Source organism: Sminthopsis crassicaudata, chromosome 5, assembly GCF_048593235.1.
Source record: "Sminthopsis crassicaudata isolate SCR6 chromosome 5, ASM4859323v1, whole genome shotgun sequence".
Classification (NCBI taxonomy): Eukaryota; Metazoa; Chordata; class Mammalia; order Dasyuromorphia; family Dasyuridae; genus Sminthopsis; species Sminthopsis crassicaudata.
The window spans coordinates 116438256-116464022 of NC_133621.1; the positions used below are offsets into that span (position 1 = coordinate 116438256).

General features: G+C 33.8%; 1 protein-coding gene across 3 annotated transcripts in view; it reads left to right on the top strand.

The window, feature by feature from the left end:
- GRM8 (glutamate metabotropic receptor 8) overlaps positions 1-25767 on the top strand; it is a 953266-nt gene that overhangs the window by 567434 nt on the left and 360065 nt on the right. For all 3 annotated transcript variants that reach the window (XM_074268051.1, XM_074268050.1, XM_074268052.1), the window contains exon 7: positions 16293-16493. In XM_074268051.1, the coding sequence (XP_074124152.1) occupies positions 16293-16493 (201 nt within the window). The remainder of the gene's footprint in view (positions 1-16292; positions 16494-25767) is intronic.

Below are 25767 nucleotides of genomic sequence, written 5' to 3' on the forward strand. Positions count from 1 at the left end.
ATTCTTTCCCTTATCCTCCATTAAAAAAATCACATGTGGAGTTTTGCAAAACATTTCCATAAAAGTCATGGTAAAAACAAAAACAAAACAAAACAAAACCAATATACATCTCCCATCCCCAAAAAAACTTAAAGAAAGAGAGAGAAACAGAGAGACAGAGAGACAGACAGAGACAGAGACAGACAGAGACAGAGGAAAGAATTCTTCAATCTGTATTCATATACAATCAGTTCCTTCTCTGGATATGGATAGGATTTTTCATCATTAGTCTTTTAGAGGAGTCATGCATCATTTGTACTGCTGAGAATTGAGAAGTCACTTACAGCTGATCACCCCAAAATATTGCTATTACCTTGTATGTAGTATATTTCATTTTGCTTGAGTTCACAGAGGACTTTCCAGGTTTTTTTTTTTTTCTGAGAGCATTCTGCTCATCATTTCCTATAGAATAATAACATTCTATCATAATCACATACCACAATTTATTCATCCAACCCCAATTGATAGGCTTCCCCTCAGTTTCCAATTTTTGCCCTGAGAAGAGAGCTTTTATAAATGCTTTTGTACAAGGAGTCCTTTTCCTTTTTTAAAAAAAACTCTTTTTGAGATTCATGCCTAATAGTGGTATTGTTAGGTCAAACTATATGCATGAATTTATTTATGTTTTTCTTTTTTTTTTAATTATAGCTTTTCATTTATAAGATATATGCATGGGTAATTTTTCAGCATTGATAATTGCAAAACCTTTTGTTCCAGTTTTTCCCCTCCTTCTCTCCACTCCCTCCCCCAAATGTCAAGTAGACATATGTAAAATATGTTAAAGTATAAGTTAAATAGTATATATACATATATATATACATACATATATATATATATAATAACTGTTGGACATGTGTGTGTATATACATATATATATATATATATATATATATATATATATATATATATATGTATATACACACACACACACACACACACACGTCCATACAGTTATTTTGCTGTACACAAAGAATCGACTTTGAAATAGTATACATTTAACCTGTGAAGGAAATAAAAAATGCAGGCTGACAAAAATGGAGGGATTGGGAATTCTATGAAGTGGTTCATAATCATCTCCCAGAGAGTCATTACTGCTCTATTGGAACTGATTTGGATCATCTCATCATTGAAGAGGGTCACGTCTGTCAGAATTGATCATCATATAGTATTGTTGTTGAAGTATATAATGATCTTCTGGTCCTGCTCATTTCACTCAACATCAGTTCGTGTAAGTCTCTCCAGGCCTCTCTGAAATCATCCCGCTGGTCATTTCTTACAGAATAATAATATTCCATAATATTCACATACCACAATTTATTCAGTCATTCTCCAATTGATGGGCATCCATTCAATTTCCAGTTTTTTGACACTACAAAGAGGGCTGCCACAAACATTCTTGCACATACAGGTCCCTTTCCCTTCTTTAATATCTCTTTGGGATATAAGCCCAGTAGTAATGCTGCTGGATCAAAGGGTATGCATAGTTTCATAACTTTTTGACCATAGTTCCAACTTGCTCTCCAGAATGGCTGGATGTATTCACAATTCCACCAACAATGCATCAGTGTCCCAATTTTCCCACATCCCATCCAACATTCTGCATTATCTTTCCCTGTTATCCTAGCCATTTTGACAGGTGTGTAGTAGTGTCTCAGAGTTGTCTTAATTTGCATTTCTCTGATTAATAATGAGTTGGAGCACCTTTTCATATGGCTAGAAATATTTCAATTTTTTTGTCTGAGAATTGTCTGTTCATATCCTTTGACCATTTATCAATTGGAGAATGGCTTGATTTCCTATAAATTAGACTCAATTCTCTATATATTTTGGAAATGAGGCCTTTATCAAAACCTTTGACTGTAAAAATGTTTTCCCAGTTTATTATGCATGAATTTACAGCATAGAACATCTTTTGATCATTTATAAATTGGGGCATGTCTTTTTATGTTTTATAAATTTGACTTAGTCCCCTCTATGTTTAACAAATGAGTCTTGGATGGCAGAAACAAGGCATGAACCCACATTTAACACCACATACTAAGATTAGATCAAAATGGTTCCAAGATTTAGGCATAAAGGATGAAATCATTAATAAATTGGAGGAACATAGGATAGCTTACCTCTCAGACTTGTGGAGGAGGAATGAATTTGTGTCCAAAGGAGAACTAGAGACCATTATTGATCACAAAATAGAAAATTTTGATTACACCAAATTAAAAAGTTTCTGCACAAACAAAACTAATGCAAACAAGATTAGAAGGGAAGTAACAAATTAGGAAAACATTTTTACAGTTAAAGGTTCTGATAAAGGCCTCATCTCCAAAATATACAGAGAATTGACTTTAATTTATAAGAAATCAAGCCATTCTCCAATTGATAAATGGTCAAAGGATATAAACAGACAATTTTCAGATGAGGAAATTAAAACTATTTCCACTCATATGAAAGAGTGTTCCAAATCACTATTGATCAGAGAAATGCAAATTAAGACAACTCTGAGATATCATTACACACCTGTCAGATTGGCTAAGATGATGGGAACAAATAACGATGAATGTTGGAGGGGCTGTGGGAAAACTGGGACACTGATGCATTGTTGGTGGAGTTGTGAAAGAATCCAACCATTCTGGAGAGCAATCTGGAATTATGCCCAAAAAGTTATCAAAATGTGCATACCCTTTGACCCAGCAGTGCTACTACTGGGCTTATATCCCAAGGTAATACTAAAAAAGGGAAAGGGACCTGTATGTGCCAAAATGTTTGTGGCAGCCCTTTTCATAGTGGCTAGAAGCTGGAAAATGAAGGGATGTCCATCAATTAGAGAATGGTTGGGTAAATTATGGTATATGAATGTTATGGAATATTATTGTTCTGTAAGAAATGACCAACAGGAGGAATACAGAGAGTCTTGGAGAGACTTACATCAGCTAATGCTGAGTGAAACGAGTAGAACTAGGATATCATTATACACTTCAACAATGATACTGTATGAGGATGTATTCTGATGGAAGTGGATATCTTCAACATAGAGAAGAGCTAATCCAATTCCAATTGATCAATGATGGACAGAATCAGCTTCACCCAGAAAAGGAACACTGGGAAATGAGTGTAAATTGTGAGCTTTTTTTTTTTTTTGTTTGTTTTGTTTTGTTTTGTTTTTCTTTCCAGATTATTTTTACCTTCTGAATACAATTCTTCCTTTGCAACAACAACAACAACAACAAAGTTCTGCACATATATATTGTACCTAGGATATACTATAAGATATTTAATATGTATGGGAATGCCTGCTATCTAGGAGAGGGGGTGGAGGGAAGGAGGGGAAAATTCAGAACAGAAGGGAGTACAAGTAAAAAAAAATTACCTATGCATATGTATTGTCAAAAAATGTTATAATTATAAAAATTAATAATAAAAAAAGAAATGAGTCTTGGAAAATGGCTAAATAAATTATGGTATATGAATGCTATGGAATACTATTGTTCTGTAAGAAATGACCAGCAGGATAAATACAGAGAGGCTTGGTGAGACTTACATGAACTGATGCTGAGTGAAATGAGCAGAACCAGGAGATCATTATACACTTCAACAATAATACTATATGATGATCAGTTCTGGTGAATCTCTCTTCAACAATGAAATGATTCAAACCAATTCTAATTGTTCAGTGATGAAGAGAGCCATATACACCCAGAGAGAGAACTGTGGGAACAGAATGTGGAACACAACATAGCATTCTCATTCTATCTGTTGTTATTTGCTTGCATTTTGTTTTCTTTCTCAGTTTTTTTTTCCTGTCTTGATTTGATTTTTCTTGTAAAACAAGATAATTGGATAAATATGTATACATATATTGGATCTAGGGGCAGCTAGGTGGTGCAGTGGATAGAGCACCAGCCCTGAATTCAGGAGGACCGGAGTTCAAATCTGGTCTCAGACACTTAACACTTCCTAGCTGTGTGACCTTGGGCAAGTCACTTAACCCCATCCTCAAAAGAAAAAAAAAAAAACATATATTGGATCTAATAGGTTTCAACATATTCAACATGTATTGGATTATCTGCCAGCTAAGAGAGGGAGTGAGGTAAGAAGGGGAAAATTTGGAACAAAAGATTATGCGAGGGTCAGTGTTGGAAAAATTACCCTTGCATATGCTTTATAAATAAAACTCTTTAATAAAAAAAAGAAAAAAAAGGATAACAATGAGGCTTTATCAGAGAAACTTACTTCAAAATTCCTTTTATAATTATAATAATCAATTTATAATTGCTAACTGTATTTCCCCCATCTATTCTGTTCTCTCTCTCCTTTTATTCTTTCCATACTCAAAACTGTTTTGTTATTGACCACTCCCACCCCTAATATGTCCTCTCTTTTTTCACCCTACCCACTTTCTATATGTCATTCCCCTCCTCCTATCCTACAGGTTAAGATCAATTTCTATGCCCATTTTTAAAATTTATTTTTTTAAGATTTCTTTTAAGTTTGTTTATTTTTAATACAAATTGCTTTATGAATCATAATTGGGAGAGAAAAATCAGAGCAAAACCATTTGGTACTGGCTAAGAAATAGAGTGGTGAATCAGTGGAATAGATTAGATATACATGACACAATAATCAAAGCCTATAGCAATTTAGTATTTGTGTGGTTTTATTTTATATCCTGCAACTTTGCTAAAATTTTGAATTGTTTCCAGTAGGTTTTTGGATGATTTTCTAGGATTCTTTAAGTATATCATCATATCATCTATAAAGAGTGATAGTTTCATTTCCTCATTGCCTATTCTAATTCCTTTCTTTTCCTTTTTTTTTTTTTTTTTTTTTTTTTTTTTGCTGAGGCAATTGGGGTTAAGTGACTTGCCCAGGGTCACACAGCTAGGAAGTGTTAAGTGTCTGAGACCAGATTTGAACTCTGGCCCTCCTGACTTCAGGGCTGGTACTCTAGCTACTGCTCCACCTAGCTACTCTTCTTTTTCTTTTCTTATTGCTAAAGCCAAACATGTCCAGTACAATGTTGAATAATATTGTTGATAATGGGTATCCTTGTTTTACACCTGATCTTACTGGGAATGGATTCAGCTTCTCTCTATTACAAATAATGCTTGCTATAGGTTTTAAATACATACTGCTTGTTATTATAAGCATTATAATTTCTTTATTATTATAAGGGAAGCTCCATTTATCTTTATGCTCTCTAGTGTTTTAAATAGGAATGGATGCTGTATTTTGTCAAAAGCTTTTAAGCTTTTTAAAGCATCTATTAAGATTATCATATGATTTCTGTTCATTTTGTTATTGATATGGTCAATTATGGTAATAGTTTTCCTACTATTGAACTAGTCCTGCATTCCTGGTATAAATCCCACTTGGTCATAGTGTAATATCTTGCTAGTAAGTTGCTACAATCTCTTGTCTAATGTTTTATTTAAAAATTTTGTATTATTTCCATTAGGGAAATTAGGGATACCTGATTTAGGTATCAATGCCATATTTGTGTCATAGAAGGAATTTGGCAATATTTTTTCTTTACCTATTTTTGCAAATCATTTACATATAATTGTTCTTTAAATGTTTCTTAGAATTCACTTGTGAATACATCTAGACCTGGATATTTTTCCCTAAGGAGTTCAATAATGACCAATTTGATTTCTTTTTTCTAAAAAGGAACTATTTAAGTATCTTATTTCCTCTTCTGTTAACTTCAGTAGTTCATATTTTTGTAAATATTCATCCATATTGCTTAAATTGTCAGAGTTGCTACTATAGAGTTGGGCAAAATAGCTCCTAATTATTGCTTTAATTATTTTTTCAATGTTGATGAATACATGCCTTTAATTTTTTATGCTGATGATTTGTTTTTTTTTTTTTTTTTTTCTTCCTTTTTCTGATCCTGAGGTAAAGGTGGTGCTGTCCTAAGCTTCCTGTACAGCTCTGAACCTTGGCTTTGAGCACAGGGGACACTTATGTTTGTAGGGGTGGCCTTGCCTCCTCTGTTCAGGAAACATCCTAGTTTCCCAGAGTTTGCCTTCTAAGCTGAAATTGGAAGCTGCCCCCATGATTTGCTCCTCTATTGACTGAGGGTCTTAGTTGCTGGTTTGCTGCAATTAAGACCCTCTTACCAGCTTTCCCAGAGTCTATCTGAGCTAGGCTGAACACCTTTTTCACCCCAGTGAGACTGACTTTTCTTGAAGGTTTTTCAGACTATTTTGAGCTGGAGAGTGGCTTCATTCCATCAGATTCTGCCCAGAGGCTTGGGTTCATGTAGTTTTCTTTTTTTTTTTTTATTTTATATATATATATATATATTTTATAATATTATCCCTTGTATTCATTTTTCCAAATTACCCCCCCTCCCTCTATTCCCTTCCCCCGACGACAGGCAATACCATACATTTTACATGTGTTACAATATAGTCTAGGTACAATACATGTGTGTGAATATCATTTTCTTGTTGCACAATAAACATTAGAATCCGAAGGTACATGCAACCTGGGCAGACAGATATTAGTGCTAACAATTTACATTCCCCTCCCAGTGTTTCTTCTCTGGGTGTAGCTACCTCTGTCCATCATTGATCAACTGGAAGTGAGTTGGATCTTCTTTATGTTGAAGATTTCCACTTCCATCAGAATACATCCTCATACAGTATTGTTGTTGAAGTGCACAGTGATCTTCTGGTTCTGCTCATTTCACTCAGCATCAGTTGATTTAAGTCTCTCCAGGCCTCTCTATATTCCTCCTGCTGGTCATTTCTTACCGAGCAATAATATTCCATAACCTTCATATACCACAATTTACCCAACCATTCTCCAACTGATGGACATCCATTCATCTTCCAGTTTCTAGCTACAACAAAAAGAGCTGCCACAAACATTTTGGCACATATATGTTTCTTTGCGCTCTTTAGTATTTCTTTGGGATATAATCCCAGTAGTAGCGCTGCTGGGTCAAAGGGTATGCACAGTTTGATAACTTTTTGGGCATAATTCCAGATTGCTCTCCAGAATGGCTGGATTCTTTCTTTTTTTTTTTTTTTTTTTTTTGATATTTTAAAAATATTTTATTCTTTCCAATTTCATGTAGATTTTTTTTAATATTTTTTTATTATATATATATATATTTTATAATATTATCCCTTGTATTCATTTTTCCAAATTACCCCCCCTCCCTCTATTCCCTCCCCCCGACGACAGGCAATACCATACATTTTACATGTGTTACAATATAGTCTAAGTACAATACATGTGTGTGAATATCATTTTCTTGTTGCACAATAAACATTAGAATCCGAAGGTACATGCAACCTGGGCAGACAGATATTAGTGGTAACAATTTACATTCCCCTCCCAGTGTTTCTTCTCTGGGTGTATCTACCTCTGTCCATCATTGATCAACTGGAAGTGAGTTGGATCTTCTTTATGTTGAAGATTTCCACTTCCATCAGAATACATCCTCATACAGTATTGTTGTTGAAGTATACAGTGATCTTCTGGTTCTGCTCATTTCACTCAGCATCAGTTGATTTAAGTCTCTCCAACCCTCTCTGTATTCCTCCTCCTGGTCATTTCTTACTGAGCAATAATATTCCATAACTTTCATATACCACAATTTACCCAACCATTCTCCAACTGATGGACATCCATTCATCTTCCAGTTTCTAGCTACAACAAAAAGAGCTGCCACAAACATTTTGGCACATATATGTTTCTTTGCGCTCTTTAGTATTTCTTTGGGATATAATCCCAGTAGTAGCGCTGCTGGGTCAAAGGGTATGCACAGTTTGATAACTTTTTGGGCATAATTCCAGATTGCTCTCCAGAATGGCTGGATTCTTTCACAACTCCACCAGCAATGTATTAGTGTCCCAATTTCCCCACATCCCCTCCAACATTTGTCATTATTTGTTCCTGTCATCTTAGCCAATCTGACAGGTGTGTAGTGGTATCTCAGAGTGGTCTTAATTTGCATTTCTCTGATCAGTAGTGATTTGGAACACTCTTTCATGTGAGTGGATATAGTTTCAATTTCTTCCTCTGAGAATTGTCTGTTCATATCCTTTGACCATTTATCAATTGGAGAATGGTTCGGTTTCTTATAAATTATGGTCAGTTCTCTATATATTTTGGAAATGAGACCTTTGTCAGAACCTTTGTTTTTAAAAATATTTTCCCAATTTGTTACTTCCCTTCTAATCTTGTTTGCATTAGTATTATTTGTACAGAAACTTTTTAGTTTGATGTAATCAAAATCTTCTATTTTGTGATCAATAATGATCTCTAGTTCTCCTCTGGTCATAAATTCTTTCCTCCTCCACAAGTTTGAGAGGTAGATTATCCTCTGTTCCTCTAATCTATTTATTATCTCCCTCTTTATGCCTAAATCATGGACCCATTTTGATCTTATCTTGGTATATGGTGTTAAGTGTGGATCCATATCTAATTTCTGCCATACTAATTTCCAGTTTTCCCAACAGTTTTTTCCGAATAATGAATTTTTATCCCTAATGTTGGAATCTTTGGGTTTGTCAAAGATTAGATTGCTATAGATGTACCCTTTTTTGTCCTTTGTATCTAATCTGTTCCACTGATCTACCGGTCTATTTCGTAGCCAATACCAAATGGTTTTGGTGACTGCTGCTATATAATATAGCTTTAGATCAGGTACACTTAGACCACCTTCCTCTGAGTTTTTTTTCATTAGTTCCCTTGCAATTCTTGACCTTTTATTCTTCCATATGAATTTTGTTGTTATTTTTTCTAGGTCATTAAAATAGTTTCTTGGGAGTCTGATTGGTATAGCACTAAATAAATAGATTAGTTTGGGGAGTATTGTCATCTTTATTATATTCGCTCGGCCTATCCAAGAGCACTGAATGTCTTTCCAATTATTTAAATCTGATTTTATTTTTGTGGCAAGTGTTTTGTAATTTTTCTCATATAATTCCTGACTTTTCTTTGGTAGATGGATTCCCAAATATTTTATACTCTCAACATTTGTTTGGAATGGAATTTCTCTTTGTATCTCTTGCTGTTGCATTTTGTTAGTGATATATAATAATGCCGAGGATTTATGTGGATTTATTTTGTATCCTGCCACTTTGCTGAAATTTTGAATTATTTCTAGTAGCTTTTTAGCAGAGTCTTTGGGGTTCTCTAAGTATACCATCATGTCATCTGCAAAAAGTGATAGTTTAATTTCCTCATTTCCTACTCTAATTCCTTGAATCTCTTTCTCGGCTCTTATTGCCGAGGCTAGCGTTTCTAGTACTATATTGAATAGTAATGGTAATAGTGGGCAACCTTGTTTCACTCCTGATCTTACTGGGAAAGGTTGCAGTTTATTTCTATTGCATATTATGCTTACTGACGGTCTTAAATATATACTCCTGATTATTCTAAGGAATAATCCATTTATTCCTATACTCTCAAGAGTTTTTAGTAGGAATGGATGTTGGATTTTGTCAAATGCTTTTTCTGCATCTATTGAGATGATCATATGGTTCTTATTAATTTGATTATTAATATGGTCAATTATATTAATAGTTTTCCTAATATTAAACCAGCCCTGCATTCCTGGAATAAATCCTACTTGATCATAGTGTATTATCTTGGAGATGATTTTCTGAAGTCTTTTTGCTAATATCTTATTTAAGATTTTAGCATCAATATTCATTAAGGAGATTGGTCTATAATTTTCTTTCTCAGTTTTCGATCTACCAGGTTTAGGTATCAGTACCATGTCTGTGTCATAAAAGGAATTTGGTAGGACTCCTTCATCCCCTATTTTTTCAAATAATTTATATAACATTGGGGCTAATTGTTCTTTAAATGTTTGGTAGAATTCACATGTGAATCCATCTGGCCCTGGGGATTTTTTCCTGGGGAGTTGATTAATAGCTTGTTCTATTTCTTTTTCTGAAATGGGACTATTTAAGCAATTTATCTCCTCCTCTGTTAATCTAGGGAGCCTATATTTTTGGAGGAAGTCATTTTCACTTAAGTTATCAAATTTATTGGCATAAAGTTGGGCAAAGTAACTCCTTATTATTTCTCTAATTTCCTCTTCATTGGTGGAAAGATCCCCCTTTTCATTTGTAAGACTATCAATTTGATTTTCCTCTTTCTTTTTTTTGATCAAATTTACCAAAGGTTTATCTATTTTATTGGCTTTTTCATAAAACCAACTCTTGGTTTTATTTATTAATTCAATAGTTTTTTTACTTTCAATTTTATTGATTTCTCCTTTTAATTTTTGTATTTCGAGTTTAATTTTTGGTTGGGGGTTCATGTAGTTTTCAAGAGAAACTGTGAGAGCTTGAGCAGCTTCCTGACTTTACTATACCATCTTGGCTCTATACACATTTTAAATGTATATGCTATTTCCTCATTAAGTCAATTCTGATGAGAGTAAATTTAACTCACTCACCAACTTCTCCCTCTTCTTTCCTTCATTTTAAAAGCTTTTTCTTGCTTCTTTTTTATGACAGATAATTTACACCCTTTTACTTCTCTGTTTCCCTTTCTCTCAGTACATTCCTGTCTTACTCCTTAATTTTATTTTTTTTTAAATTTATTATCCTTTCATGCCTGTGCCCTCTGTCTATGTATATATATATATATATATATATATATATACATATATATATATATATATATACTCCTTCTAACTGCCATAATAATGAAAAAGTTCTAATAAGTTTCAGATATCATCCTCCCATGTAAGAATATAAATACATAAACCTTGTTAAATGCCCTATGATATCACTTTCCTGATTACCTCCTTATGTTTCTCCAGATGCCTGTATTTAAAAATCAAATTTTACTATTAACTCTGGTCTTTTCATGATAAATGCTTGAAAATCCTGTGTTACATTGAATTTCCACCTTTTCTCCTGAAAGATTATACTCAATTTTTGCCAAGTAGGTGATTCTTCATTGTAATTCTACCTCCATTACTCTCTGGAATGTCATATTCTAAGCTCTCTACTTCTTTAATGTGGAAACTGCTAAATCTTGTGTTATGTATGCTGACTGTGGCTCTACTATACTTTAATTGCTTCTTTCTGGATGCTTGCAATATTTTTTTCTTGACCTGGGAGTTTGGGGATTTGGCTATAAGATTCTTGAGAGTTTTAATTTTGAGAATCTCAGGAGGTGATCAGTAGATTCTTTCCATTTTTATTTTACTTGCTGGTTCTAGAATTCAGGACAGCTTTCTTTGATAATTTCTTGAAAGATGACATCTATACTCTTTTTTTGATCATGTGTTTCTAATCTCCCTTTTATCCAACTCCTCCCTTTTCTTTCCCTTTTTTCCTTCTATTACTTTATAGTGTAAGATAAATTTCTATACCCCACTGAGTGAATGTTATTCCTTCTTTGAACCAAAACTAATGAGATTAAACTTCAGACAATGCTTATTCTCCTCCCTTCCTTCCCTCTTTTGTAGTGGGTCTTTTGTGTCTCTTCAGGTGATCTTATTTATTCTATTTTATTTCTCCTTTCTTCTTTTTCTCAGTATAATCTTTTTCCCATGCTTTAATTTTTTTTTCTTTAACATCATTACATCAGAGTCAATATTTGCATTCATAATATAAATTATGAACATTTTTTTTTTTCCTGAGGCAAATGGGATTAAGTGACTTGCCTAGAGTCACATAGCAGCCAGGAAGTGTTAAGTGTCTGAGACTAGATTTGAACTGAGGTTATCCTGACTTCAGAGCTGCTGCTCAATTCACTGCACCACCTAGCTGCCCCTGTCCACTCAAATTGCTTTAATAAAAATACAGTTCTCAAGAGTGATATGTATCATTTTCCCATTTAGGAATATAAATAGTTTAATCTCTAAATAATAGTTTTTCCTTTCCTGTTTACCTTTTATTGAGTTTTATTGAGTCCTCTGTTTGAAAATCAAATTTTCTTTTCAGTTCTGGTCTTTTCACTAAAAATAATTGATAGTCCCTTATTTCATCAAATATACATTTCCTCCCCTAAAAGATGCTGCTCAGTCTCACTAGTTAGTTAATTATTGGTTGTAACTCCAGATTTTTTGCTTCCTGGAATGTGATATTCCAGGCCCTGCAATACTTGTTCTGTAGAAATTGCCAAATTCCATTTGCTTGTTTTTTAATATATGATTTTCTTAGCTTTTGTATCTCTTTTTTCCATTTGATTAATTCTCCTTTTGAATTTGGTGTTTTCTTCAGTGATTTTTTTTTTCATTTGGCCAATTGTGTTTTATAAAGAATTGCTTTCTTGAGTCAATTTTTGTCCTTCCTTTTCCAAGGACTCTCTCTTACATACCTCATTTCTTTTCTCAAAATTTTATTCTATTTCTTTTATTTGTCTTTTAAAATCTTTTATATCTTTTATGAGTGCTTACAAGAAGCATCTTTGGGTCTCCCTTTGAGATTTCACCCATGGACATTTTGTCCCCTTCTAAGGTGATATTTTGGTCTTCCCTGTCACCATTGTAACTTTCTATGATTAAGATTCTTTTTTGTTTCTTGCTGGTTTTGTTTCTTTCTTCTTCTATTTTGTGACTTTTAAAGTTGAACTCTGCTTCTGGGGTATGGGGTTGCTGCCCCAAGATTCTTGTACCACTCTGAGCTTTGACTTTGAGCACATAGAACCCCTTGTGTTTGATATTCTTCTCACAATGGGGGGTATCTCTACTTTATTTCTCCAGACAACAGCCTGGTTTCCTAGCCTTGTAATTTGCTTTCTGTAATTGGACTCAAGGTTAGGTTGTTTCACTCTACAACTGAATCAGGACCAAGGGTCTCAATTGTTGATCTGCTGTGATTAAGACCCTCTCACTGGCTTTCCCAGAAACTATCTGAACTGAAGTGGGCTGAACACTCTTTTTACCCCCACGAAAATAACTTTTCTTAAAGTCCTTCAATCTATCTTGAGCTGGAAGAGTTTTCATTTTGTCAAACTCTGTTCAGAGGCTTGGTTTCATGTGGTTGTCAATGGAAACTAGGAAAGCTCAAACAGCTTCCCTTTGAGCATGATTTTCAGGTAGAACAATAACTTTAAAAAGATCTCTTCTGAATGTATTTTCCTAGTCAGTTGTTTTTCCAATGAGATATTTCATTATTATTATTATTATTATTTTTTGGTTTTGCTCCATTTGTTCAAATCTAATTTTTAAGGAATTATTTTCCTCATTTAGCTTTAGTACTTCCTTCAACATTTGGTCAATTTTGTTTTTAAAGGCATTCTTCTCTTCATTAACTTTTTGTATTTCATTTTGCACCTCTATCAATTTTTTTTTCTAATTTTTCCTTTTTCTCTCTTAACTGATTTTCAAAATCTCTTTTTAGCTCTTTTATGCCCTGAGACTAATTCTTATTTTTTCTTGAAGACTTTGGATGCAGGAGTTTTGATTTTGTTTTCTTCTTTTGATTGTATTTTTTAATCTTCCTTGTAACCATAGTAACTTTCTATGGTGAGAATATTTTTCTGTTGTTTACTCATTTCTGCAACTGGGAAAACTTCAGCATTTGTCATTTTTCTTTTCTGTAATATAAGTCAATATGAGAAATATGGATTGGTACATTAAAGATTTTGCATTTCTTTAATCAGTAAGGATTTAGAGCATTTTGTTTCATATAACTATAGTTAGATTTGATTATTTTATTTGAAAACTGCCTATTTATATCCTTTGACCACTTATCAATTGAAAAATGATTGATTTTTATAAATTTGACTCAATTCTCTATATATTTAAGAAAGAGGCCTTAAGCAGAGAATTCTCTTAAATCTTGTATTAAAAGCCAAATTCTTTATTTAGTTCTGATCTTCATCAAGAATTCTTACTTCAGTTTCATTAAATATTCATTTTTCCTCTTGCAGGATTAAGCTCAGTTTTATTGGTAGGCAATTCTTGGCAATACTTCTAACTCCTTTACCCTCCATATTATCATATTCTGAGCCCTCTCATACTTTAATGTAGAAGCTGCTAAATTTTGTGTTATCCTGACTGTAGCTCCATGGTATTTGAATTGTTTCTTTCTAGATGCTTCCAAATTTTTTTTCTTGACTTGGAAGTTCACCTATTGCTGGTTCCTTCTTGCCCAGGGCTGCATCTCAGCTTCATAACTGGGTTTGGCATTACCAATCAGCTGAGGGTCACTCTGTCTTCCTCTCATTCTGTCTTCCCTGACTCAAACCCCAGCTCCATAAACAGTCGTGGAGGTGAAATTGTCTGTGATTCCTACTGAGGCTCCAGCCACACTCAGCTAGCCAAAGGGATCAGATACTTGATGTTTCTGCAGAGCTAGCCCGGAAGTGTTTGCACTTCAGACAGGTTAATCCTGACCTAAAGTCTTTCTTCATATCTTATGGTGTCCTATCATAAAGACTCCTGTTCTGCTCCAAGTCTTGTTGATTTTTTCACCAGTCTATGTTCACCTTGAGGCACAAATTTGTTCTGTTTGTGGGGGAAATCAGACAACTTGAAATTTTCCAACCTATTCCCCATCTTTTTACAATTCTCCTATTCCATTTTTTAGTGTTATTTTCTTCTATGTTTTTGTGCCTCCTTTACTAAGCTGTTGACTCATTCATTCTTCCAAATTTTTTCTACCTCTATAATTTGATTTTTTAAATTTATTTTAATGCTTTCACATTTTAAAGCCTGAAATCAATTTGTGTTTTTATTTGAGTCTTTAGATATAACAGTTTTATTTTGTTGTTACATAGTAACCACTTAAATTTTGTTAGGTTGAAAATATCGTACAATTTCCTAAGTGTTATTTTGTTTTCTTCTTAATTTATTTTGATCCCTGCCACAGCATTTGTCCCATGTATGTGTGCTGATGATTTTATTGATTTTCCCATTTAAGTACATATCATTATTTGGGCATTATGATTTCATACATTTGATTTTTTTCTTTGGGGATTACTCTATTATCTTATATCATTGGCTATGGATTTTATGAATAATTTTTTTAGTTTCTTGAGATTTTATGTAGGTTGGACATCTAGAATTAGGAGCACCTAGAAAATGATGCCTTGTGTATAGAATCCCTTTTTTATTTGGACTTTTTAGAAGATATATTCATGACAATGATACAAATGGAGAAAGTACAAAAGTCTTTTTTGTATCTTTGCACATGAAATAACTCCTGTATTGTAAAATGTGAATGTGTAAGAGAAAGTTGTTACAAATTTTAATTTTAGCTAACAGTTAATGGACATTTGCCTAGGCATGAATATGTGGCTTTTTTCTCAATCATTAAATTGGGCACCTTGAAAGTTCTACATCTGTTTCTGTGATTAAAAAGTTTATACCATGTAATTAAAATAAGCTGGACTGAAAATTTTTAAAAATCTGGTTTCTGATTCTGATTCTGGTTTCTGACCACTATGTGGTCATTTGTTTCATTTCTCTAAGCCTTGGTTTCTCTATCAGTAAAGTCAGAAAATCAGATTAGATGACCTCTATAACACCTTCTTCCTCTAAAATTATATTTCTTTCACTTATAAAATGGTAATTTCCAAACCAAAAGCAATCTCTTATGTCAACTCTAAGCATCGAATATGCCTTCATATGAATACAATTATTCTATGTGACACTAACTTTGACAGATCTACATGTCTTTAATGGAAAATTAAAATGGAAAATTGAGTGTGATAAGAAAGTAAATTGGCTGATTCTTCTGAAGATAAAGAGAGTTCACTTAGTGAAATATTCCATTATAAGATCCAGGGTTGGGGGAAAAGTCTCCAAAAATGGCATAATCAAAATAAGAATCACTTTGAGAAAAATGACCATATTTTGAGCATACTAATTAAATGATATTAATGGAGCAGATGTGATTAACAAGAATGAAACAGCCAACCTATTTACTTAAAAGGTCAGGCCACAGCCAAAATATTACATAATTACAAAACACAAAATATTCTGAATTCAATAAGCTTGGCACAGAGGTGTATGGTTTCTCTTTGTTATTTCTTTGTGACCTTTCCCCCATTCCAATATTTTCCCCATATTGTCAAAGTAATAATTCAAAATACAATTCGGAAAGCCTGGCTCAGTCTAGTTCCATAGTTTTTAGAAGTAAAATGTGGTAAATTAGTGTATCTCAACAAATATTCTAAAAATGCTGAAAGCTGGAGCCATAATTTTTTTTCTCTTTATTTGCAATGAATACTCTATACTATGTGAATACATAGATTAAAAATAAAATAAGTAGATTTTGTTTTTCATCCCTCTCTTTTTTTTCTTTCCTTTTCTCTTATAGGATTAGAACGAATTGCCCGGGATTCCTCCTATGAGCAAGAAGGGAAAGTCCAGTTTGTAATCGATGCAGTATATTCCATGGCTTATGCCCTTCACAATATGCACAAAGATCTCTGTCCTGGCTATATTGGTCTTTGTCCACGAATGAGCACAATTGATGGTAAAGAGCTCCTTAGTTATATTCGGGCTGTAAACTTTAATGGTAAGTTATACCCTTATTTATTTATTTGTCTTTTTTTTTTTTTTTTTTAACACTTCAGAAGTGACAGGGTGTGCTTTTTCTTCCCTATATATAGGACACTTTCAGACACAGTGGAAAGCACAGGATTAGAAAGAGTTCTCTTTTTAATCAGAAGTGTGAGTTTTTCCACCTGCTTTCAAATCTCAAGCATATTTTTTAATGCTGCCATTAAGCTGCTCCTGAAACAAGCAGAAGCTAAAAATAAGTCCTTGTCAATCAAACTATTCTACTTAAAATTGCTATTTCAGAAATAACTTGAAGAGCTTATATAGGACTATTGACAACAGATTAAATTTTTTTGAAAATGTTTTGTTCATACCATTATTAGAAAGGCAATTGTAGACACTGTTTTGAAAGCGATTCTGAGCATCTTAAACACAAGATTGCCTTGAGAAAGGTGAATGATTTGGAGTTTGTATCTGCAAATTAAGATGTCGCCTAGTCTGTGCCAGATTTCCAGTCTTCTCTCTTGTTTTCCATTTAGTAATTCAGCTGATTTGAAGCTAAAATCTAAATCCCTTTTTTCCATTAAAAAAAAAAAGTTTTTATTTCAAGTTTTGAGTCCCAAATTCTATCCTTCTTTCCTCTCTTACTCTCCCCTTACGTGAGATGTTAACAATAAGATATGTTATGCATATGCAGTTATATAAAACATTTACAGTTTAGTAAATTTATATAAGAAGACTTGCATAAAAGGAAAAAAAATGAAAGAACCATTAAAAAGTAGCATGTTTCAGTCTGTATTCAATCAATATCAGTTCTTTCTCTGGAGGCAGATGTGGTGCTTTGGGATTGTTTTGGACTATCATATTGTAGAGAATAGCTAAGTCATTCATAGTTTTTCATTGAACAATATTGCTCTTACTGTGTATGACATTCTCCTTGTTCTGTTCATTTTACTTTGCATCAGCTCTTGTAAGTCTTCCCAGGTTTTTTCTGAAATTATCCTGCTTGTCATTCCCTTAAGAACAATTATATTCCATTATAGTCATATACCACAGCTTATTTAGTCATTCCCCAATTGATGGAAATCCCTTTATTTTTTTTTTCATTTTTTGCCATCACAAAAAGAACTGCTATAAATATTTTTGTATAAATAGGTCCTTTTCCCTTTTTTGGATGCCATTGGGATATAGAACTATCAGAGGTATTGCTGCATCAAATGGTATATACAGTTTTATAACCCTTTGAGCATAGTTCTAAATTACTTTCCAGAATGATAGGATCAGTTCACAGCTCCACCAACATTGCATAAGTGTTTCAGTTTTTTTTCTATCCTCCAACACCCAACACTTTTTTGTCATGTTAGTCACTCTGGTAGCTCTGGTATGGTATCTTGGAATTGTTTTAATTTGTATTTCTTTGATAATAGTGATTTACATCATATTTAATATGATTATAGAGAGCTTTGATTTATTTGTCTGAAAATTACTTGTTCGTGTCCTTTGATCATTTATCATTTGGGGAATAACTTGCATTTTTCTAAATTTGACTTAGTTCTCTATATATTTGAGAAATGAGGACATTATCCAAGCTACTTGTTATGCAGAGTTCTCACTTACTTAGGGGAGCTGCTGGCTTGTAGGAGGACCCCTCATTGCTGTTGGATTGCCTCAAGCTTGGAAATTTGCTGGAGGCCTCTGTTGTGAGGCTTGCTGGTACTGCTCTTAGACCATACTCCCCTCTGATAGCAGTGAGACAGATCTTTCCTACTGTGCTGATAAGCTATTTCCTTGCTCCTCCATTAGTTCGCAGGTGGTTTTTCTCATTGTTTGGAGGGGAAATTGGAAGGGTTCATTCCTCAGTCTGCTATATTGTCACTGGAAGTGACCTGTATCCTGTAAAACACTGCTGTGGAAATGCTGCTAATGGGATCTGCCTCTTGGTGAGACACAGTGAGCCTGGCTTCTGTGGTTGCCACAAGTGATTGATACAAAATGGGCTATTTTGAGTATTTTTCATTTTTGATTGGAAGGGTTCAACTCATTTTCTTGAGGAACCATTAGTTTGGTAAAAGTTGTAGCAGTTGCTTCCAATGACTTTGGCTATTATTTGCTAATGAAATGATAGACTGTTCGGTATTGTCTGTTTCTTTCTAGTTGACACTAATCCATGTAACAGAAGTGCCTCCAAGCCAGGCACAGAGCATAACTGTCCATCATAATATACTCAAGTGACCTTAACTGCCAACCTCCTCACCCCCATAAAAGCACAAGGTCATCTTCAATTTAAAATCCAGGTAGAAACTTTTAAAATATATTTTTAAAAAAATTTGCTTCAAGTATCATGCTAAATCTTTTGCCTCTTACTAGTATTAAACCAAATATGCTATATCATTTTAATAGGATTTATATGAAACTCTTTATAAAAAGGAATTCCCTTTTTATGAATATGGAGAGAATCAGTGGAGCTTGAATAAGCACACATAATATTTTTAATTAGAAAATCAGAAAAATGTATTATTTTAAAAAATGTTAAAGTTTTATATTATTGTGACCATTTAGCCTAGTTAGCCCTTGTCACAAGGGGGATAAGTTAATTCAATACCCATATTTACATTTCAAGAGTTTCATGAACCTGGGATCTTCCTATTTTGGCTCATGCATTTTAAACCCAGTGAAATAAAACTCTTCTCTTTCCCAACATCTTTTAAAAAGCAATGGACAGTTATCATGTACATAGGATTAAACTATCCATTGCTTACTCTTAAAAAAAGCTAAATACCTTTATGCAAATATTTTTTCTTATAAAATGGGGAAATTAGCTTGACTAGATAAACTACTTACAGACATCAGTAAAGGAGAAATATTTGCTCATCTCTTATCTGGAACCACAATTGAGTAGTAAAGTGTTTGGCCATTTAAAAAAAAAAAGTCTTTCATTTACATTATTGTAGTCACTGTGTGTTCTACTGGTTCTGATTATTTTACTCTGTATCAGTTCATATAAGTCATTATGTTTATATGAATTCCTCATACTTATTTCTTGCTTTCTCACACATATTTCTTGATAATAAAACATTGCACTGGCATATTTTGGTTTGTTCGCTTGTTACTCAGTTGATAGATACCCACTTAATTTCAAGCTCTTTGCTATCATGAAAAGTGATTCTATGAATATTTTGGCATCTACAGGGCATGAATTTTTGCCTTTAACCATGTTGGAGAAGGTACTTGGTAGAAGGATTCCTATATCAAAGAATATTAATCATTTAGTAACTTGCAGCACATTATTCCAAATTGTTTTATGGAATGGTTAGACTAATATACAGTACTGATTACAGTGTATTAATGTGCTTATCTTCCCACAACCCCTTTTAAGTTGATTTTTGAACCTTTTATCATTGCCAATTTTCTCAGTGTGAGGATGAAAGCTTAGAGTTCTTCTAATTTGCATTTTTATTGGATACTTTTATGATGCAGTTCTTTACAGCAATTTTCCTTGTGTGTATCAACAATTTGTAATTCCTTTGAAAACAGTAAATGTTCTTTGACTACATATCTATTGAAAAATGGAAAACTTTCATTTTATTTTATTTTTCTATTTTAAATTCTATTTTATCACCTCCCCAATTACATATAAAACAATTAACATTCTTCTCTTTTCAGTTTTGAGTTCCAAATTCTAATAGAAAACTATTACTGCCTCCTTCAGATGGCGAGCAATCTGATATAAGTTATATATGTGTAATTATGTAAAACATTTCCATATTAGTCATTTTATGTGAGAAGAAAAAGAAAGAAAAAAAGAAAAATAATATGCTTCAGCCTGTATTCAGATAATATCAGTTCTTTCTTTGGAAGTGGATAACATTTTTCATCATGCATTCTTTAGGATTGTTTTGGATCATTGTATTGCTGAGAATAGCCAAGTCATTCATGATTCTTCAAGATACAATACTTCTTTTTCTGTCTACAGTATTCGGTTTCTGCTCACTTCATTTTGTATCAGCTCATGAAATCTTTCAAGGTTTTTATTTAGTCTGTGTATGTATCTGTGCTTCAAAATGTGTTTCTTGTAAACAACATATTGTAGGATTGTGGTTTTTAATTCATTCTTCTGTTTATTTCTGCAATATGTAAGATTTCATTCCATTCACATTTACAGTTATAATAACTAAGCATATATTCCCTCCTCTAAGTTACAGTGAGTGAAAAAGGAGACAGATTGGTCATGTAATAAAGTGAGGGAAAACAGAGGGAGAAGGGCCCTTACCTAATATCAAACAATCTAGAAGATCCTTCTGCCTCCTCTTAGAACATCAGACCAGACTTGTAGAGACGATATAGACTATCAGTGCAAAAAATTAAATTACAGACCATGAATCCATCATGGTCCAACAATATGAGGGAATATCCACATCAATGAAATAGGCTCATTGAAATATTAATTTTATTTGCCTATAACATAGTAGCAATATGGATAATTTCATTCAATTCATGACTCATTTTCTTCTTTTAAAATTGATAGTTTTTTTTAAAAGATTATATTATAACTCATCACCTGAGAGTAAAACCCTGAACTCCATAGAACTGCCTCCATTGCATTATTATTGAAGGTGCTGACATACGGAATGATTTCTTTTTAATCCATTTACAAATGGGTATCAGTCAAATATGTTTATGAAGAGAAACTTAATCTAGTTCTCTTTCAGCAGAATTTCTATAAGAGTTAGACTAAGACTACTAAGAAAGGTAAGACTAAGACTATCTTATATCATCATGTTTAATGATACATTTCAGACAAAGATTGCTTGTGCTCATAACCCCTTTATAAATTTTTACCATGTTTATAATCTAGAAGAGTAAGTTAAAAGAAAAATAAAACGAGAAGTCTTTTAATGTTAATATTATCGTGAACATCATAACTAATTGCTATTTTTATAAGTTTCACAAGCTAAGGTTTATCAAAAGAAAAATAGATGTTATAGCTGAGGAAGTTAGATTTTTTTTCAGGAATCTGAGAAAGCACTTGTGTCAATTCTTTATGCTAGACCTGCTTTGGAGGTGATAAAATATTAATACTACATGTCTTGTATTGAATCAAAGATTTCTCCATTTGCTAGAGAGGGTTTTCTTTATCAAAAAGAGAAAGAGTTTACTGGAATGCTGGAGAGTGCTCCCAGTTCCCTTTATCAAAAGATGATCTCAAATATGGACTTCAGAAATGAAAGAGAGAGGAGAAGTGTCAAAAATAAAGTTGAAGCTGGAATCTGGCCCTGGTAAAGATGGAGTCCTAAGGGAAGGTCTAGCCTTAGGATGATTGTAATTCAGTATTTCTCAAAGGGAAGGGACACAGAGAAGGTCACAGTCTTCCAAAGAGACCAATCTCAGGAAGAATAAAGAAATCCCAACTACTTGATAAAAATTCTTGGTACTGTTTTTGTTGTTGCCGTTCTTTCACAACTTGCTATAATTTCTCCTCCTAGTCACAGCATCTCATTTTCTGCCTCATTTTTGTCCTTATCAACTTTAAGTCCATGGATTTACCTTTTTTCCTTATGAGTCTATCTACTTCTAGGAAGAAAAGAAGGGAGGGAGAGAAAGAGGGATAAAGGACAGGATGAAAGAAGGAATGAGGGAAGGGGAGAGAGAAAGAGGAAGGGAAGGATCTCAGATAGAAGGGAGGAAGGAAGGAAAGAAAGAAGGAAGGAAGGAATTATGAAATTATTTTTCTACATCTACTGTCAGAAGGCTTCCTCATAGGAAGAGAGAGGAACACTGGATAGATTACACAGAAGCACAGGTTGCTTACCAGAAATACTGAATGCAAAGCAAAGGTTTGGGGATGAAATTAAGACTTGAAGAGGAAATAGACCTGGATTTAGAATGAGTGGATCTGAGTTGTCTGGTCTGAACCATCTATTAGTTTTGTGACCTTAATCAAGAAATTGTTTAATAAACTCCAGAGACCCTCAGTTATCTTTAGGATCAAATATAAAATCCTCTGTTTGGCATATGAAACTTTTTATAACCTAGACTCCTCCTCCCGCTTTTCCAGTCGTATGTTTTATTTCCCACCACATACAACAATACAGTGACACAGAATTAAGACACTGGAACCAGATGTTCTCTCTCTGGCTCTGGACATTTTCTCTGCCTGTCCCTTATGGCTGACATATTTTCCCTCTTTATTTATGCCTCCTTTCTCTGATTTACCTTAAATCTAGCTAAAATCCTATCATTTACTGTTAGGATTACTAGGTGAGAAGGCTTTCCTTATTCATTTTCTAGTGCCATCCCTCTGTTAATTGTTTTCTATTTATCCTAGACATAGCTTGTTTATATATTGTTATTTGTCTTCTTCAGATTGTTTGTTGTTGTTTTTTACTGAGGTAGTTGGGGTTAAGTGACTTGCCCAGGGTCACACAGTCAAGAAGTGTTGAGTGTCTGAGGGCAGATTTGAACTCAGGTCCTCTTGACTTCAGGATTGGTGTTCTATCCACTGAGCCACCTAGCTGCCCTATCCTCATTAGATTATAAGCTCCTTGAGATCAAGGACTATCTTTTGCCTATTTTTGTATCACCAGTTCTTTGCACAGTTGGCTAATACATAGTAGGCACTAAATAAATGTTTATTGATTGATTGATTTACAATTTGGAGCCTTATTTTAAATGATATATTTTTTAAAAGTGGTTACAAAACAACTTATAGTGTTTCACATATTTATATTAGTAAACATAACATTTATTCTCCCAGGAATCTAAAGAACTGAAACAGCAATAGCTATGCTATTGAACTATGCAAATAAAATAAGGGATGTCTGGATTAAAGTGGTTTTATTTGGCCTCTTAGACTGAAGTTAAAGCAAATATCAAGGTTTGCATTTTCTAGCAAATTGGTACTCAGGAAAATGATACAGTCCTGATCTTTATTGCTATTCAACAGAGTAAGCAGGGTAATGAAGCTATATATACACATATACAGTGGCAATATTATACATAATATTTCCACATATAAGAAAATCATCCTGAGGGTGATGGAGATACTTGGGAAAGGGAATAGATTCAAACTTGGGAAGAGGTGACAAAAGTATTTATCCTAATAATTGGCATGGTTGAGAACAGGTAATGTGTGCCAGGTGTTAAATGGACCTTTCCTAATCAGATTCAGAGTAGAAAAGTTATCTTATCAATACAAGACCTGAATAAAAGTTTGTGCAGTAAGCCAAAAGTTCATCACATGAAAAGCTACAGCTTATCCATCTGACCCAGAGTTAATGATGGAAAAAAGCTGTCTGTCTTGCCTCTATTTTTCTATTATATTAAGACCACATAGCCCAAGTGACTCCATATTGGAGTTCTATCATTATAAATGTATTAAACAATACTCATAATATCAAATATATAAAGTTATGAGTTTCACAAGTAATTAACTCTTAATTAACTCTAATGCAGGGATAATTCAGATAATTATATTGAAATAGTCTGGAATTCTCTAAAAAATTTTTTTTGATGTAGAGTATTGTATGTGGTTTTTGGTTGTTTAATTTTTTCTCCTTTGAAAATTGCCCGTTCATGTTAGGATTACTAAGTGAGAACTCGGGTTGTTGGATTTATGTTTCAAGGTCATGACTGTCCTATGTTCTAAATCAAAAGAAAGGGGGAGATGTTAGGATTACTAAGTGAGAACTCGGGTTGTCTGGATAGTGACAAGGTGAGAATTCAGGTTGGACAATTACAAGGTGAGAACTCAGGTTGACTTGATAGAAGGAGCAAGCCCATTGGCTGAAGTGGTTCTTCCCAGAAGCCCTTGCATTATCCCACGCCCATTCTCTGGGAGGATAAAGAGGACAGCACTCCAGGAAGAGAAGAAGACTCTGAATTGCATCAGGCTTGACGGGGCTCTCTGCAGGAAGGGATCTGCTGTGTCTTCTACTCAAATCTCTCCGACAGATTCTTCTTCCTGTAACGAACCATTGTCTCCAGGCAGTTGCTGTTAACTTTTGTCCAGAGAAGTGACTTCCCTTCCTGCAGAGAGCCCCGTCAAGCCAGATGTAGTGCAGAGTCCCCTTCTTGAATCCTGGCTCTGAATCTCCTCCAGCTCTTATCCTTCTCCAGGCCGATCTGCTCTCTGCGCCCAGTGCTGTCTCTTTTATCCTCCCAGAGAATGGGTGTGGGATAATGCAAGGGCTTCTGGGAAGAACCACCCCAGCCAATGAGCTTGCCCCCTCTATCAAGTCAACCTGAGTTCTCACCTTGTAATTGTCCAGAAAACCTGAATTCTCACCTTGTCACTATCCAGACAACCTCAGTTCTCACTTAGTAATCCTAACACGTTCATATCCTTTGGTTTTATCTGTTTTGAAATGTCTATTAGTTGTATGCATTTGAATTGGTACTAAATATATTTTGCATTAAAACTTTATCAGATTAAATTTATAAATTTATTGTATATATTCCCCAGTTACTTCCTTTATCCTTTCTAATTTTAGCTGCATTGGTTTAATATGTGTGCGTGTGTATATGTGCATATATGTGTATGTATGTGTGTGTATGTACATGTATCTTTGTGTATATGTATTATATCGACTTGGAGGTTATGATGGTGTATGTTGTGAAATGTGGTTGTAAACTAAATTCTTGCCAGACTTCTTTTTTCTTTTCAGTTTTTCCAGCAATTTTTGTCAAACTACATTTGCTTGGTTCTAATCTATTCCACTGATGGACATCTTTTCTTTCCCTTCCTTTCCCAAATAAAGTACCAATTCGTTTAAAATGATTATTGATTTGTAACACAGCTTGATATTTGGTACTTTTGGACTTTCTTCCTCTTTATTTTTTTACATTATCACCTTGGAGGTTCTTGACCTTTTTTTTTTTTTTTTGGTATTGTTGTTCTACATACTTGGAATATATTTTGTTGTAATTATTAGACAATATTACAGTCAACCACTTCCTTTTACATTTCAAATATTCAGATGTATGTATTACTCCTGAGAGACACTTTTTGAAAAAGCTATGATTGTCTAGAAACCACTGTTAGTCCCTAATGGTGCAGTTCAATGACACAGTGGAGAGAATGCTGGACTAGTAGTTAGGAAGATTCACCTCGAGATAAAGACATGAAAGTAGATGGGATCACTAAGGGAGAAAATTAATAGGAAGAGAGTTGAAAGCATCCTTACGGAATGCCTAAATCCGTTGTTCATATGCCTGAGTGTGATGAAAATGGATGTTTAATATAAAATGGAGCAATACTAAAGCCAGTTTATATTTAATAGGTCATCCTTTAA